The following is a 14864-nucleotide window of genomic DNA, read 5'->3' as shown; positions in this document are numbered from 1 at the left end:
GTAGGTAACTAAGGAGAACGTACTATATAGCATCACAGCACCTACTGTGGTGACCTAAATGGGAAGGAAATCCAAGAGGGGATGGATGTGTACACGTGGCTGATTCTCTTTCCTATACAGCAGAAACGAACACAACACTGTAAAGCGACTATACTCTTATTGAAAAAAAAAAACAAAAAACATGCCAAGTGAAAGAGAAAAAAGAGTACACATTGTATTTTCTGTTTATAAGAAATTTGGGAAGACGCAAAACTCATCTATCGTGACGTACAGCAGATCAGTTGTCCAGGGCCAGCAGTGTTGACGGCCCAGCGGCACAAGGGAACTTTACGGATGATGGAAAGGTTCTTTTCAGAATCACACCTTGATTGGACTGGTGGTTTCCCAAGTGATGTATTTATCAAAACAAAACCTTAAGTAAATAATACATTTAACTGGTGCAAATAGGTATTCTTGCTAAAAAGGCATCGCTGCAAACAAAAGATAAAACATCGGACAAAACCAAACTGAAGAACACTGTACAAAAAAAACAAAGTTTCAAGGCCACGGATTTTAAGGAAAGACTGAGAAGCTGTCACAGACTACAGGAATCAAGGGGTCATGAAAAGTGAATGCAATATAAAATCTGGGAACAGAAAAGGGGCAAAATCCAAATAAATTCTGCAGTTTAGAGAGGAGTGTCATACCAATACTAATGTCTTGATTTTCTTAGTTGTACCATAATTATGTTTTTAACGTTGGGGGAAGTTGAAAGAAAGAGTATACAGAAACTCATCACTATTTTTACAAGTTTTTAAACACCTAAAATTATCTATAAATAAGTTTTTAAAATAGGTGCGTTTTATTGTGTATAAATTTTAACTCATTAAAGTTCATATAAAATTAAAACAAAAATAAAAACGGCAGTTTTTACTAAATAACCCTATCCTTAGGCTGATTTTCCTTTCAAGCCCATTAAATATGTTTAAATCAAGAGTAACTAGAAGAATCAAAATATTTCTCAATATTTGAACCAATAAATCTAGTAGATAAAATACACACCAAATCACTAAATTTATAAGATTACTAATTGCATAAAAAAGAACTCAGAATTACTTTCCTTAGAACCATGATACGTTCCCCTACATAACACTTACATATAATTGACAACAAAATCATCACACATTCAGATCATGGTGACACAAGGGAATCCATAAAATCTTGAAGACTACAGTAAAAGTGTTTAATTTCTATGACTTTCACATCTAGAGACTCTTTTATACGTGGACTCCAAAAACTAAATCATCTCATTGAATGTTACTTAAAGAAAGGTAGGAGATGAGTAGAAAAACTATCAGAGAAAAATTAAAACTTTTATAAACATACCTCCTCTGTTGCCATTTTCTTCATCCTACAAAACAAAAAGTATAAATTCATGTGAATACATGTTTAAAACTGGCAAAATCACAGCAAGGCTCAACTAAATTCAAATTGCTCGCCTGAAAATGTGCCAATTACAATCTCACTAACAATGCCTTTTGCCAGAAGGATGAAGCTGTCATGCATGGAGATGAAAAAGCTTCAGGTAAAGCCAATTTAAGGAGGACAACAGAAGTTCAGTTTCTGACATACTGAGTGTAAGCTGCCTAAAACAGACATCCAAGGAGAGCTGTCAGAAGCGGGCAACTGTATGGATGAGGCTGGTACCTGGAAGACAGGGCCGGGTTGGTTCATCACTTATGTACTAAACCTTAAAAAATGTGCCTTTCAAGGCTACTACAGCACTCAGAACTATCTTTGGATAAGTTGGTTCCAAATTGCTATATCTTTAAAACTTTGAGGTTTATCTACTTGCTTGCATTCATTGCTACCATGCTGTCTTGCCATGTTGTCTACCTCTAGCTGGGAAATTAGAAATGCAATTTTGAAAACCTAGCATAAAAATACATTTATTCAAATATTTGTTGAGTATCATATGAAAAGCAATGTACTATGTACAATGTACTATGGAACGAAAAACAAACATTTAGTGAAGGGTTGATAATTTGTTATGTAATTTTTGACCTTTATTTTGGCTGCCCAAATACATAATTTTTTTTCCTGGTTACAAGCTCTGTTCTGAGACTGTTCTGGCAACAAGGCTGCCAGCTACGTAACATAATAAAGACACTGTTGAATTAATGGTACATTTTCTGAAAACTCTACAATATTAATTTTTATACATTCCTTTGAAGTGGATGAACAAGTTTTCAAATTGAAAAGATTTCAATAAATATTTTCCATGTAAAAGTTATAAGACTAAGACTTATTTGCAAGAACATCTGTGTTAAATAACAGCATTAATCGCTAAGGTTTAATGAGCAATTACTGTCTGCCAATTTCTGTGCTATTTTACATGTATTATATCACTTAATCAACCCAGCCACCCGTGAGGAAGGTGCTGTCACTGTCTGTTAAGAGACTCATTCAAGGACATAAAGCTGACAAAGAGCAGAGATAGGATTCAAACCCAGACTCTTTTGACTCCAAAGACTGTGCTGCTAACAGTTACATTGAGCCACTGAAATTTCTAGAAATATTTTCCAACAATAACAATGCATTTTAAATCTATGTTTGGTAAAATTATCTTTTAAAATCTGTACTCTCTATATCATCACGATCTAATACTCTTCTTCAAAACAAAACCCAAAGACAAAAACAAAATTCTCCTTAATATGTAATTAAAGCAAGGGACTCTATTACTCTCCTACGTGACCTAGTATCTAAGTTATACTACTTAAGGCATTTTTTAAGGTAAAGTAGATGTTTAGGGAATCCAGTTCAACTGTTTTACACATTTCAGGAACACCAATCTGGTCAGTTTAAATCCCAAAGGTAGCAATAATTCATAACTCTTAAAAATTCTTTAGTAGTTTTAAAAGTTTATAAGATATTTCCCAAGAAAAATATAGTTTAAAAAGTGTGTTGTCTTCAGAAGTAATATGATACTATGTTATAAAAGACAGGCCTAGATTCATAGATATTTAGATTTAGAAGAGACTTTCAAATCTTCTAGTACAATTCCCTTTAATTAGAATGGAAATCTAGAGCCCAAACGAAGTTAAGTGTTTTGGTCAAAGTCCCCCAAGTCTTCTGAATGTCATTATTTCCATTACACTGTTGAGCAATAGTTACGCATCAGGCATTCACGCTGGCCAAATTCAAATCCTAGGTCCACCACTTACTCATTACATGACTCAGATCAGTTTCCACATCTGTTATATGGGGCTAATAATAAAGTGAGATAACGCTCATAAAGAATAATAAAGAATACAGAACAAGTACTCAGCATGTCAGCTGCCATCACAGTGATTCCATTTGCCTTTTATTAGACCGTGTTCCTATATGTTGAAGCCTATCAGTGTAATTCACTCTAGTGAGAAGCTGTGATTTTAAATTCTGACTTGCCATCATATTACATATCTGAAAGTTAAGTATGAATCTAATTCCAATAACTATACAACTATCCAAATATTTTAATGAACTATTTCCTCTGCATGCTCTGCCCAGAAAACGTATCCCCTTTCTAGATATTAGAAAAAGCAGGATGAAGTTTAGAATTAGAAGTGATAGTAAAAAAAGATACATAGTTCAAAATGAGTATGATCTTTCAGAGGAGATTAAAGTTTTGTTCCAGAAGATGGAATATATCTAAAAGACGGAAAAGAATATAATAAAAACGCAAACAGACTGGGTTGGCCAAAAAGTCTGTTAGAGTTTTTCCATAACATCTTATGGAAAAACCCAAAGGAACTTTTTGACCAACCCAGTAACACTTAATCCTTAAAAGACAGAAGGCAGGATGAGAGGAAGACAAGGAGACAGCAACTGCCTCGTGTTCTACTTTAATTACTTCTCTTACCTTAAATGAAAACTGAATTGCAGACTCTGGGGGATAAACAATAAAATGCCTCAATGTAAAACCAAAGCCTTGAGATGTTCTTTTCAACATAACTGTTTTGGGACCTGGCCAGGAGAACATTTCATCTTCGGATGGTGATACAGTTTCACTTTGTTCTTTTCCATCTTTACTTTTTGATACCTAAAAGGAAAAGACATTTAAACGTTAACTATATAGCACAATACATTTCATCATTTGGGGGAAATGTTATGTGTAAAAATATAATAACTGAGTGCAGAGGGGAACTAACTGGAGAAAAAGAACCGTATTCTGATTCATGAACTATATGTGGCATAGAAAAATCACATAGATCATCAAAAACTCAATTTTTTCCAAGAAAGGGATGGTATGAAAAGTTAATCAGAAGCAAGAAAGAACTCCTGAAAGTGAGACATAAAATGACAGGTTAAAATTTTAAATGCAATATACATAAGCGGCATGGTTTGTGGAGATAGAACTGACACAACCAGAATAACCCCAGCAGGAGAACTGAATAAATTATAAAAATTCATACTATGGACTCTTAAGGTCATTAAAAATGATAGTAATAATAAGAAAAATGAGTTATGGCTGGGGATATTTATTATACACAGAATTTTAAAAAGAAGTCACACAAAAAAATTTAAACGCAATAGAAAAACTAAAAGACAACACAAAGAAAATCTCAGAGCATTAAGGATTAAGAAACAGAAACCACGAAAAAAACATGAAACTGTTGCTGAGTAAGAACCCTAAACATGTTGTCAGTCCAATGACAGCAAAGGACATTAGAAAATAAGAGACCAGGCTTCAGGTTCTAAGCATAAATTCAGTATCCACATAAATAATCCTTCCCAAACCCTGGCTTTCCGGTTGTGTGCTTTCCTCTCCCCTGACTCTTGGCTTTTATCTGGTCAGAAGTAAAAGCCCTCTGTAATCTCAAACCTAAGAGCCCACCCCTTCATCCCTCTCATACGTCAACCCTCACAAATTCTTCCATCTGAGGCTGACCCTACTGCCCCTTCCCAGCCCCTCACCGCCCCATGGCCTCACCTCTCCCTTAAACCAGTTTCATTTCACTCTTCTGCCTTCTCTCACCTCCTCAGAGTCATCTGAGAAAACCTAGACCTGGATAAATCAACATTGCCTGCTCTGCACCTGCGCCTGTGCAGTTGAACACAGGTAGACAAAAACAGAAAATTAAGCCGACTGCTTTCCCTCTAAGTTCATGATCACCAAGCTCACACAAGCCTTCAGTGTTGGTGTCCATTTCTCTGCAGTTCATTCATCCGATGACTATTCCATACCTTCTCCCCTGCCCTCACTTGGCGCTGATGACCCTGCTTTTATTACACCACGATGAGTCCTTTGTCGCCTTCCACATCTCCCCACCTATTTACCTCTGTCCCACGTTCTCCTGTCTCCTTCCTGTGACAATGGCTGCACTCCCCATTGCTCTAAGGTCCCACCACTTAATGGAGTAGATCCCAGTCCCTCCTCCCAGACAAGACATGGTCCCACCCATTCTTCCCTCCCTCTCTTACATCACACTTTCTCCTTATGATCTCATTCCCATGGTGCATGTGTATATTTTTGTAAGCTCTTTTATCTTAAAAGGACAGCAAAAGTCCTCTCTGACCACAGTCTTCTCCAGCTTCCACTTTGTTTTTCTACCTTTAGAGCAAGACCCCTTGGAAGTTATCTATGAATGCTATCTCCAATTCTTACTCTCCCATTTGTCTCTTAAGTCCCCTTAAATCAGGCTGTGGCCTCCCTATATCCCTGAAACTGCTTTTTTGTCAAGGCCCTGAAGGCTTCTACATCATTATAATGAACAGTCAATTCTTAGCTCTTGTCTTGGGTGACTGGTAGTTGGTGCAGGGATTACTTCCTGCTGGAAAAATTTCTCCACATGACTTCCCACACTGAATTTCCCCCTAATTCCCAGGCTCCCTCTGCTCAGTCTCCTTTGCTATCTCTTCAATGGCTCAACTTCTGAATTAAGGAATATAAGAAATCAACCCTGAATATTCATTGGAAGGATTGATGCTAAAGCTGAAATTCCAATACTTTGGCCACCTGATGCGAAGAACAGACTCATTGGAAAAGACCCTGATGTTGGGAAAGATTGAAGGCGGGAGAAGGGGATGACAGAGGATGAGATGGTTGGATGGCATCAATGACTCAATAGACATGAGTTTGAGCCAGCTCTGGGAGGTGGTGAAGGACAGGGAAGCCTGGTATGCTGCAGACCATCGGGTTGCAAAGAGACGGACATGACTTAGCAACTGAACAACAAAAGGGCTCAAGTGGACCTTTCTACCTCTACTCTGGCTTTTGGTGATATCCTCAATTTTTATCTCTACCCAGACACCTCCCCAATCTAATAGGTATCTCAAACCTAATATGTCTTGTCTACCTGGCTGTTAAGATTTTGTATGAAATTACTAGTTCATCACAGCAGTTGTGAAATGTCACCTTTAACAAATGACAAATACTTGAATATGCTTGATTCTACTACATTTTTAATTTGTTTCACTGATGAATCTTATCTATCCCTCTACAACGATATACCTTACATGAAGGTATTCAAATTAAAAAAAAAAAAAAAAAGTTCCTGGAAGCCATTTTTCAAGAGACTTCTAAATCCTAAATATTTTCATCATAAGTCAATATTTTGGCTGTTACTAGTTAGAAAGAAAGAAAATGAAGTCGCTCAGTTGTGTCTGACTCTTTGCGACCCCAAGGAGTGTAGCCTACCAGGCTCCTCCATCCATGGGATTTTCCAGGCAAAAGTACTAGAGTGGGTTGCCATTGCCTTCTCCAGGGGATCTTCCCAACCCAAGGATCAAACCCGGGTCTCCCACATTGCAGGCAGATGCTTTACCTTTTGAGCCACCAGGGAAGCTCCATTACTAGTTAGCCATTCATCAATTTCATTTACTTTTCCATTTGGGAAGACACTAGATAGTAGCATTTCCCCAAACCTACAGTAGGGGAGACCGGACCAAGTCCATTCAACGGAATGCAAGAGTTATAAAACATAAAAATGAGCAGTGTTTCCACACACTGTCTGTGTGTTCCCAGTTGCTTCAGGTCAGTTCAGTTCAGTCGCTCAGACATGTCCGACTCTTTGCAACCCCATAAATCGCAGCATGCCAGGCCTCCCTGTCCATCACCAACTCCCGGAGTTCACTCAGACTCACATCCATCGAGTCAGTGATGCCATCCAGCCATCTCATCCTCCGTCATCCCCTTCTCCTCCTGCCCCCAATCCATCCCAGCATCAGAGTCTTTTCCAAGGAGTCAACTCTTCGCATGAGGTGGCCAAAGTACTGGAGTTTCAGCTTTAGCATCATTCCTTCCAAAGAAATCCCAGGGCTGATCTCCTTCAGAATGGACTGGTTGGATCTCTTTGCCAGTCCAAGGGACTCTCAAGAGTCTTCTCCAACACCACAGTTCAAAAGCATCAATTCTTCGGCACTCAGCCTTCTTCACAGTCCAACTCTCACATCCATACATGACCACAGGAAAAACCATAGCCTTGACTAGACGGACCTTTGTTGGCAAAGTAATGTCCCTGCTTTTGAATATGCTATCTAGGTTGGACATAACTTTCCTTCCAAGGAGTAAGCGTCTTCTAATTTCATGGCTGCAGTCACCATCTGCAGTGATTTTGGAGCCCAAAAAAATAAAGTCTGACACTGTTTCCACTGTTTCCCCATCTATTTCCCATAAAGTGATGGGACCAGATGCCATGATCTTCGTTAAGAGTCGGATATGACTGAGCGACTTCACTTTCACTTTTCACTTTCATGCATTGGAGAAGGAAATGGCAACCCACTCCAGTGTTCTTGCCTGGAGAACCCCAGGGACGGGGGAGCCTGGTGGGGTGCCGTCTATGGGATCGCACAGAGTCGGACACGACTGAAGCAACTTAGCAGCAGCAGCAGCAGCACAGTAATCAAGACTCTGAGCCACTGATGGAGACTTTGCACATTTGAAACTCATTTATCATAAATGCATTTTACCTTATTCCCCCTTCTAAGACCTGGAAATTTTGAGGGGGAGGGGGAATAACAGCAAACACCAACATGGGGGACTCAAGCTGAATCTCAGTTGCAAAAGTGATCACATAATCAGGTAGAATTTGTAGCAGGAAAGTTTTTATTCTAGGCTTAATTATCCAAAGAGATTAGTTAAGCTTTAGGTTGTGACTGAATCCTCCTTTTAAGATCCAAAGGAGAAAATTATTTTATCTTTGCATTTAAGTTCATTCCCTCCATATCTGTCTCTCTCTCAAGTTTGTATTCTCGAGTGCATTTGGTATTGTTGTTTTTTTTCTTTTAGTCGCTGTGATAGGTGTGTGGTGGTTTCTTGGTGTGCTAATATTGGCATTTCCCTAATGGCCCATCGGAGAAGGCAATGGCACCCCACTCCAGTACTCTTGCCTGGAAAATCCCGTGGACGGAGGAGCCTGGTGGGCTGCAGTCCATGGGGTCGCTAAGAGTCGGGCATGACTGAGCGACTTCACTTTCACTTTTCACTTTCATGCATTGGAGAAGGCAGTGGCAACCCACTCCAGTATTCTTGCCTGGAGGATCCCAGGAAAGGAGGAGCCTAGTGGGCTGCCGTCTATGGGGTCGCACAGAGTCGGAGATGACTGAAGTGACTTAACAGCAGCAGCAGTGGCAATGGCCCATGATAAACACCTTTTCAAGTGCTCAGCTGCCATCTCCTTATGTAATTGTAAAGCCCAAAAGAATCTCAGATATGATAGACATAAGTGAATCGTTTTCTATTACATGAGGAAACTGAGGCCCAGTTTAGCTAAGTGATCTATGTAAGATTTTTGTAGGCTAATTCAGAGTAAGAATTAAAATCAGTTCCTGAATCTGAGGCTAGAGTGTTTCTCCTGTGTCACAGTGTTTGTGCTTAGTCGCTCAACAGTTTCCAATTCTTTGCAACTCCATAGACTCTATCCTGCCAGGCTCCTCTGTCCACAGGGATTCTCCAGGCAGGAATACTGGAGTGGGTCACCATGCCCTTCTCTAGGGAAATCTTCCCAACCCAGGGATCAAGCCCAGGTCTCCTCATTGCAGGTGAATTCTTTACCATCTGAGCCACCAAGGAACTTTTCATCATTTTTTCTATTGTGTAATCTGCATAGATTTTCTCCCCCAGTAGCGCTTTGATCTAATTTATTGCTTTTATTTTTCTGCAGGACTCTAATTTTACAATTTTAAACAGTTTACATGTATTATTTTCTAGTGTATTATTATGACTTGGGCCTCAAAGCTCCCAAACATATTCAAGCTTCCTTTTTCCTCTGAACCATAAAGATAAGGCTCTAGGATCCGGGTATCATACTTCAAGTTGCTACATAGAGCCTGCTGTGTCTTATTCTACTGAGTTCTTCACAAAATGGGAGAAAATGGGATAAAGAGTAAGCAACTTCATTTTTGCTCTCTGCAGAGGAAGTTTTTTTTTTTAACGTCACAAAGCTCCGTTGTCTCAATTATTTCACCCTCCCAAGAACATCACATTGAATCCTCTGCAGTCTCCTTACCTTTTCCCTGCAAGGGAGAAGGGAGGGTTACCATTCTTCCTACATAAAGAGAGAAGATGAAAAGAAACACACACACGTGCCTTCCTCACTCTTTCTCCTCCTTACCCGCAGAGCCTTTGATCTGCCGGATTTTACACCAAGGGCAAACTGCAGGCACACAGCGAAGGGCACAGCAGCCAGATGCCTCCACTGAGAGGACCCTTCAGACGCTCTCTCTCTACACGTGTCGAGGCTCCCCACCATGAGCAGCGACGTGTGTGCTCATAGCCTCAGAGCGTAAGAAGCCTAGAAGCGGATGGAATCATAGTGGTCCCATGCCTGTGAACTGTCCTCTGATTCCCTTAGATGACTTCATAACAAGGTCACTTGATTGAGTAATAACTCAAGGTTAAAAGAAACAAAAATAAAACATAAAAACTAGATACAACAACTAGACAAAGCAAAGAGGAGTGAGAGAGAAAGTATTGGGGGACATGCTAATCATATAACAATAAAGGTAATAATAACCTCACAGAAGGGAATGCACACATGTCTGACAGCACCTTTGGGGATAATCGGAAAAGGCAATGGCACCCCACTCCAGTACTTTTGCCTAGAAAATCCCATGGACGGAGGAGCCTGGTAGGCTGCAGTCCATGGGGTCGCGAAGAGTCGGACACAACTGAGCGACTTCACTTTCACTTTTCATGTTCATGCATTGAAGAAGGAAATGGCAACCCACTCCAGTATTCTTGCCTGGAGAATCCCAGGGACGGGAAGCCTGGTGGGCTGCCGTCCATGGGGTCGCACAGAGTCAGACACGACTGAAGTGACTTAGCAGCAGCAGCAGCAGTTGGGGATAATGGAAATGTTCTCAAAGTAGATTATAAAGAAAGTTTCACTACTGTATAAATTTACTGCAAGCCACTGCAATGTACACTTACAATGGGTGACTTTTTATGGTATGTAAATTGCACTTCAACAAAGATGCTTCAAAAGAAAAACTGGCATGGAAAGTACAAAATCTAAATGTGTGCCAGAGGTGAAATATGTAGGGCTGTCATGAAAGCAAACACAAGTGAGTTAAGAAAGAATCCCTTACACACTGACACACACAAAAAATAAATAAAATTAAAAAAAATAAACATAAGTATAAAATATTATACTTTTGTTTCATAATCTGCCCTTATAAACAGATCTTATACATGTTTCAACACCATTCTCCCAAATCATTCCACCCTCTCCCTCTCTATGAAACAAATCACCAGTCCAGGTTTGATGCATGATATAGGATGCTTGGGACTGGTGCACTGGGATGACCCAGAGGGATGGTGAGGGGAGGGAAGTTGGGGGAAGTTCAGGATAGGGAACACATGTACACCCATGGCAGATTCATGTTGATCTATGACAAAACCAGTACAATATTGGAAAGCAATTAGCCTACAATTAAAATAAATAAATTTATATTTTAAAAAAACTAAAAAAAAAGAGAAAGAAAGAATCCCTTTATACACAGTAACTATGCTAATGCTATGCTAAGTCGCTTCAGTCGTGTCCGACTCTGTGCGATCTCAGAGACGCCAGCCCACCAGGCTCACCCGTCCCTGGGATTCTCCAGGCAAGAATACTGGAGTGGGTTGCCATTTCCTTCTCCAATGCATGAAACTGAAAAGTGAAAGTGAAGTCGCTCAGTCGTGTCTGACCCTCAGCGACCCCATAGACTGTAGCCTTCCAGGCTCCTCCGTCCATGGGATTTTCCAGGCAAGAGAACTGGAGTGGGGTGCCATGGCCTTCTCCAACACAGTAACCACATAAGCCTTCAACTATCTTTTGCAATTACTTGTAATTTAAATAGAATGGGATAGCTTCCTAGTATATTCCAGGAATCGTTCACAATAAAGCATAAGAAAGTATTGTATTACGTTCATTCTATAAGATCCTAATACTGATTCCATCATATACCTAAGATTATAAGCCCTACTCCTATGGATTATTGAAAAGGATTTGCTATTTTAAAAAAAATTTTTACCACTGATAATATTAGTACCACTTAAAGATTTTTCTTCCTTATTTTAGGGCCAGACTTATTCACCGTGATACAACCCTTTTTTTAAGATGACACCTGCTTCCATATTGCTGTAAATGACATTATTTTGTACTTTTTATATCTGAGGAGTATTCCATTCTATCTATGTATTATATCTTCAGGGGCTTCCCAGATATCTCAGTGGTAAAGAATGTGCCTGCAACGCAGGAGACCTGGGTTCAATTCCTGGGTCAGGAAGATGCCCTGGAGAATGGAATGGCTACCCACTCCAGTATTCTTGCCTGGAGAATTCCAAGGATAGAGGACCTGGTGGCCTACAGTCCAAGGGGTCCTTTTTTCTTTTTTTAGAGGACCCAGGCAGGCTACAGTCTACAGTGTCACACAGAGTCAGACGCAACTCAAGTGACTTGGCCTGCACACATATGCTAAGTATACCTGACAACTCTGGGCTTGGAGCTTCTCTTGATGGACGAAGTCTCTTTCTTAGCCAGGTTGATAACAATTGAAACCACTTTGACGTTTATTATCTAGATGCATCCAGATATATTTTTCCAATAATTCTAGTTTTCAATAGATATTTTAATATTTAAGTGATAAAAGATGACGACCAAAAAAATTTTAACACTCTCAGGAACTGAAGTTGAAAAATCTAGAGAATTCACTTCCACTGCTGAGGGCCTGGGTTCAGTCCCTGGTCAGGGCCCTAAGATTCCACAGCCATGCAGAGCAGCCAAAACACAGAAAAAGAGAAAAATCTAGATGCTTGGATTTCAGTTTTAAAATACTACTCAATTTTTTTTTTTACAACTTAATTTTTAAGTTCATTATTGGACATTCATTTATAATATCTTTCATCTCGGTTGACTGTCAAGATGGGTCCTTTCTCCTGCTTTTCTGTATGGTTTCATTATAGATTGTTTTGAATTGGCTGATATTTTCCTATGTGATTTCCTTCTCTATTCAGCATTCTGGTTTTTAATATAATTTTTATCTAGACAGTACTCTTCTTTCTTCTCTCTCTAAGATTTACTTTCAGATCCCATCATGCTGAAGACATGAGTTCTTAATTCCGCAATTTTAGAACTTCACTCTCACAGAAGATGGCTATGTTAAAACCAGAAGTAAATGAAAAAATTAAAAACAATGGTGTGAACTGTTTATAAATAGCTTAGCTCTGACTACCACTATGACTTTGAAAGGTTATTTCTAATTTACTTCGGACACATTATGTGAGTAAAAGTTGCTCAGTCGTGTCAGACTCTTTGTGACCTCTTGGACTATGAAGTCCATGGTATTCTCCAGGCCAGAATATTGGAGTGGGTAGCCATTCCCTTCTCCAGGGGATCTTCCCAACCAGGGATCGAACCCAGGTCTCCCGCATTGCGGGCAGATTCTTTACTGTCCAAGCCACCAGGGAAGCTCAAGAATACTGAAGTGGGTAGTCTATCCCTTCTCCAGAAGATCTTCACGACCCAGGATTTGAAACGTGGTCTCCTGCACTGCAGGCGGATTCTGGACTAGCTGAGCTACCAGGGAATCTGTCAATATTATCAGTCTCACAAAATGGTAAGAATCTGAATGTTCTTCTCTTCACAAATGACCCATTTCCTGGGCATTTTCTCATGGTTGTCTTACTAGTAGTGATGGTGGGATCGGATTACATTTACTTTTGTCCCTTGGACCTTCTGTGACGAACAATAAACGTTTTTGTGATATTAAAGGAAAGTCTGAGCTTGTTTCCTAAAATAGAGAAAGCATTTTCAAGATGATACCTTAATGGTATCATCATGTGTCATCTGGCATTTGTATAACTTTCCATATCATTTGAAAGAATTCCTCTTTATTACTGATTCCAGAAGCAAACAATGATGACTGAATCTAGCTGGCATGCTTGCTGCATTCATCCTTTCATCTTTAATAGCTTCTGACATTACTTCCTAATTCTGTTATCAAAAATACTCACCAAAGTAAAGGAGGCTGGGGAACGTGATTAGCTATTTACCAGGAAGAAGAAGAAAAGGGTTGATGAACAGCTAGCCAATCTCTGCTGTGGTTCATTGATTTTCACTGATACATGAAAGTTCATCGTGAGTGTACCACGTTTTACCTATTATCCTCTAAATGGAAATAGGGTTTTCCCATTTTGCTATTAGCAAAAAAAGAAAAGAAAAAACCTAGTTGCTAAGAACATCTCCTGTTCGTAAAAACATCTTTTACACCATAGTTTCTTAAGGTATTTACATAGTAGTTACCTAGTTTATTTTTTATGGTATTTACTTATGCTTACATAGTATTTAGATGATTTCTTTAAGGTATTTACCTGGTATTGGATAGATGTTCATAGTTTAATGACAGATGGTAGCTTAACATAGTAAGTTTCAAATGTGTAATTCAGAAGCCTGACCTACACCATGACCACCATCAGTCACTACTCACCATCTAGCCCATCACTCTTCTCTATCAAAGGGGCAAGTGGGCTAGGAGAACTACCTGCCCTTTGCACGTGCAGACTGTCAACATACCACTCTCAAAGTTTCACTTATATTCCTCTAGTGCTGTCCTAAGAAATAATAAAAAAAACAAATCTCTCATTTATTTAAAAACGTTTATACACTGCAGGGCTGTTTCCTAAAGGAGAGAAAGCCTACACTGTATGTAGGGAGAGTATTTCCACTTTAAGATACATCACCAGCCCTATACCAAAACCTCTCTAATTATTAACTAGCATTAACTACGAAGATGAAAGTTCAACTGGCACCCAGCAAGCAGGCACAGGGTATGCTCCACGTGTTACTTCAGTACTGCCATACTGAACTACCATGATGGCGCTGACTGGCATCTATTTACATCTTTTTAATATGAGGTTCAAAAACAATAAAGTGACTTCCCCATAGTTGTACAACATATAACTCCAATTCTAGAGCTCTCTAAAAAAATAACTCTCTACCCAAAAAGGTACAAGAACTCAACTCAATCTGATTCCAATAAAATTTTTACTTACTTTTCCAGGACTATGTTTTTCAGAAAGAGTGTTTGCTGAACCTTACAACTTTAACGACTTCTAAATAATATTTTATTAAAAAAAAAAAGTTCATCAGTCCACTGATTAGCAATAAAACTAAGCACACACTAAACTAACTTAACTATTTCTTTCAATACATTAATCTCTTTACAGTACATGGCAGATTTAAATCCACGTAGGAGAATCCGTACAGAAGAATGACCAGTTACTGTATACCTCTAGTATTTTTTTAATGAAGCCTTAGATAACTTAAATTTTTCTAGAAACAACAATTCCAAACTAAGTTCCTATCAAAAACAAAACTTCCAGAGGTCTATCAGTTTGATTGCTGAACATCTCCTAAACATAT

At 39.2% G+C, this 14864-nt stretch overlaps 1 protein-coding gene across 8 annotated transcripts in view; it reads right to left on the bottom strand.

Moving 5' to 3' along the window:
* Positions 1 to 14864, bottom strand: part of ARHGAP21 (Rho GTPase activating protein 21) — a 130103-nt gene that overhangs the window by 73464 nt on the left and 41775 nt on the right. For all 8 annotated transcript variants that reach the window (XM_027559941.1, XM_027559945.1, XM_027559947.1 and 5 more), the window contains exons 3-4: positions 3881 to 4060; positions 1366 to 1390 (exon numbers count right to left, since the gene is read on the bottom strand). In XM_027559941.1, the coding sequence (XP_027415742.1) occupies positions 1366 to 1390; positions 3881 to 4060 (205 nt within the window). The remainder of the gene's footprint in view (positions 1 to 1365; positions 1391 to 3880; positions 4061 to 14864) is intronic.

This window comes from Bos indicus x Bos taurus, chromosome 13, assembly GCF_003369695.1.
Source record: "Bos indicus x Bos taurus breed Angus x Brahman F1 hybrid chromosome 13, Bos_hybrid_MaternalHap_v2.0, whole genome shotgun sequence".
Lineage (NCBI taxonomy): Eukaryota > Metazoa > Chordata > Mammalia > Artiodactyla > Bovidae > Bos > Bos indicus x Bos taurus.
Note: the sequence above shows the minus strand (reverse complement) of the source record. Positions and strands in the feature narration are given on the sequence as shown.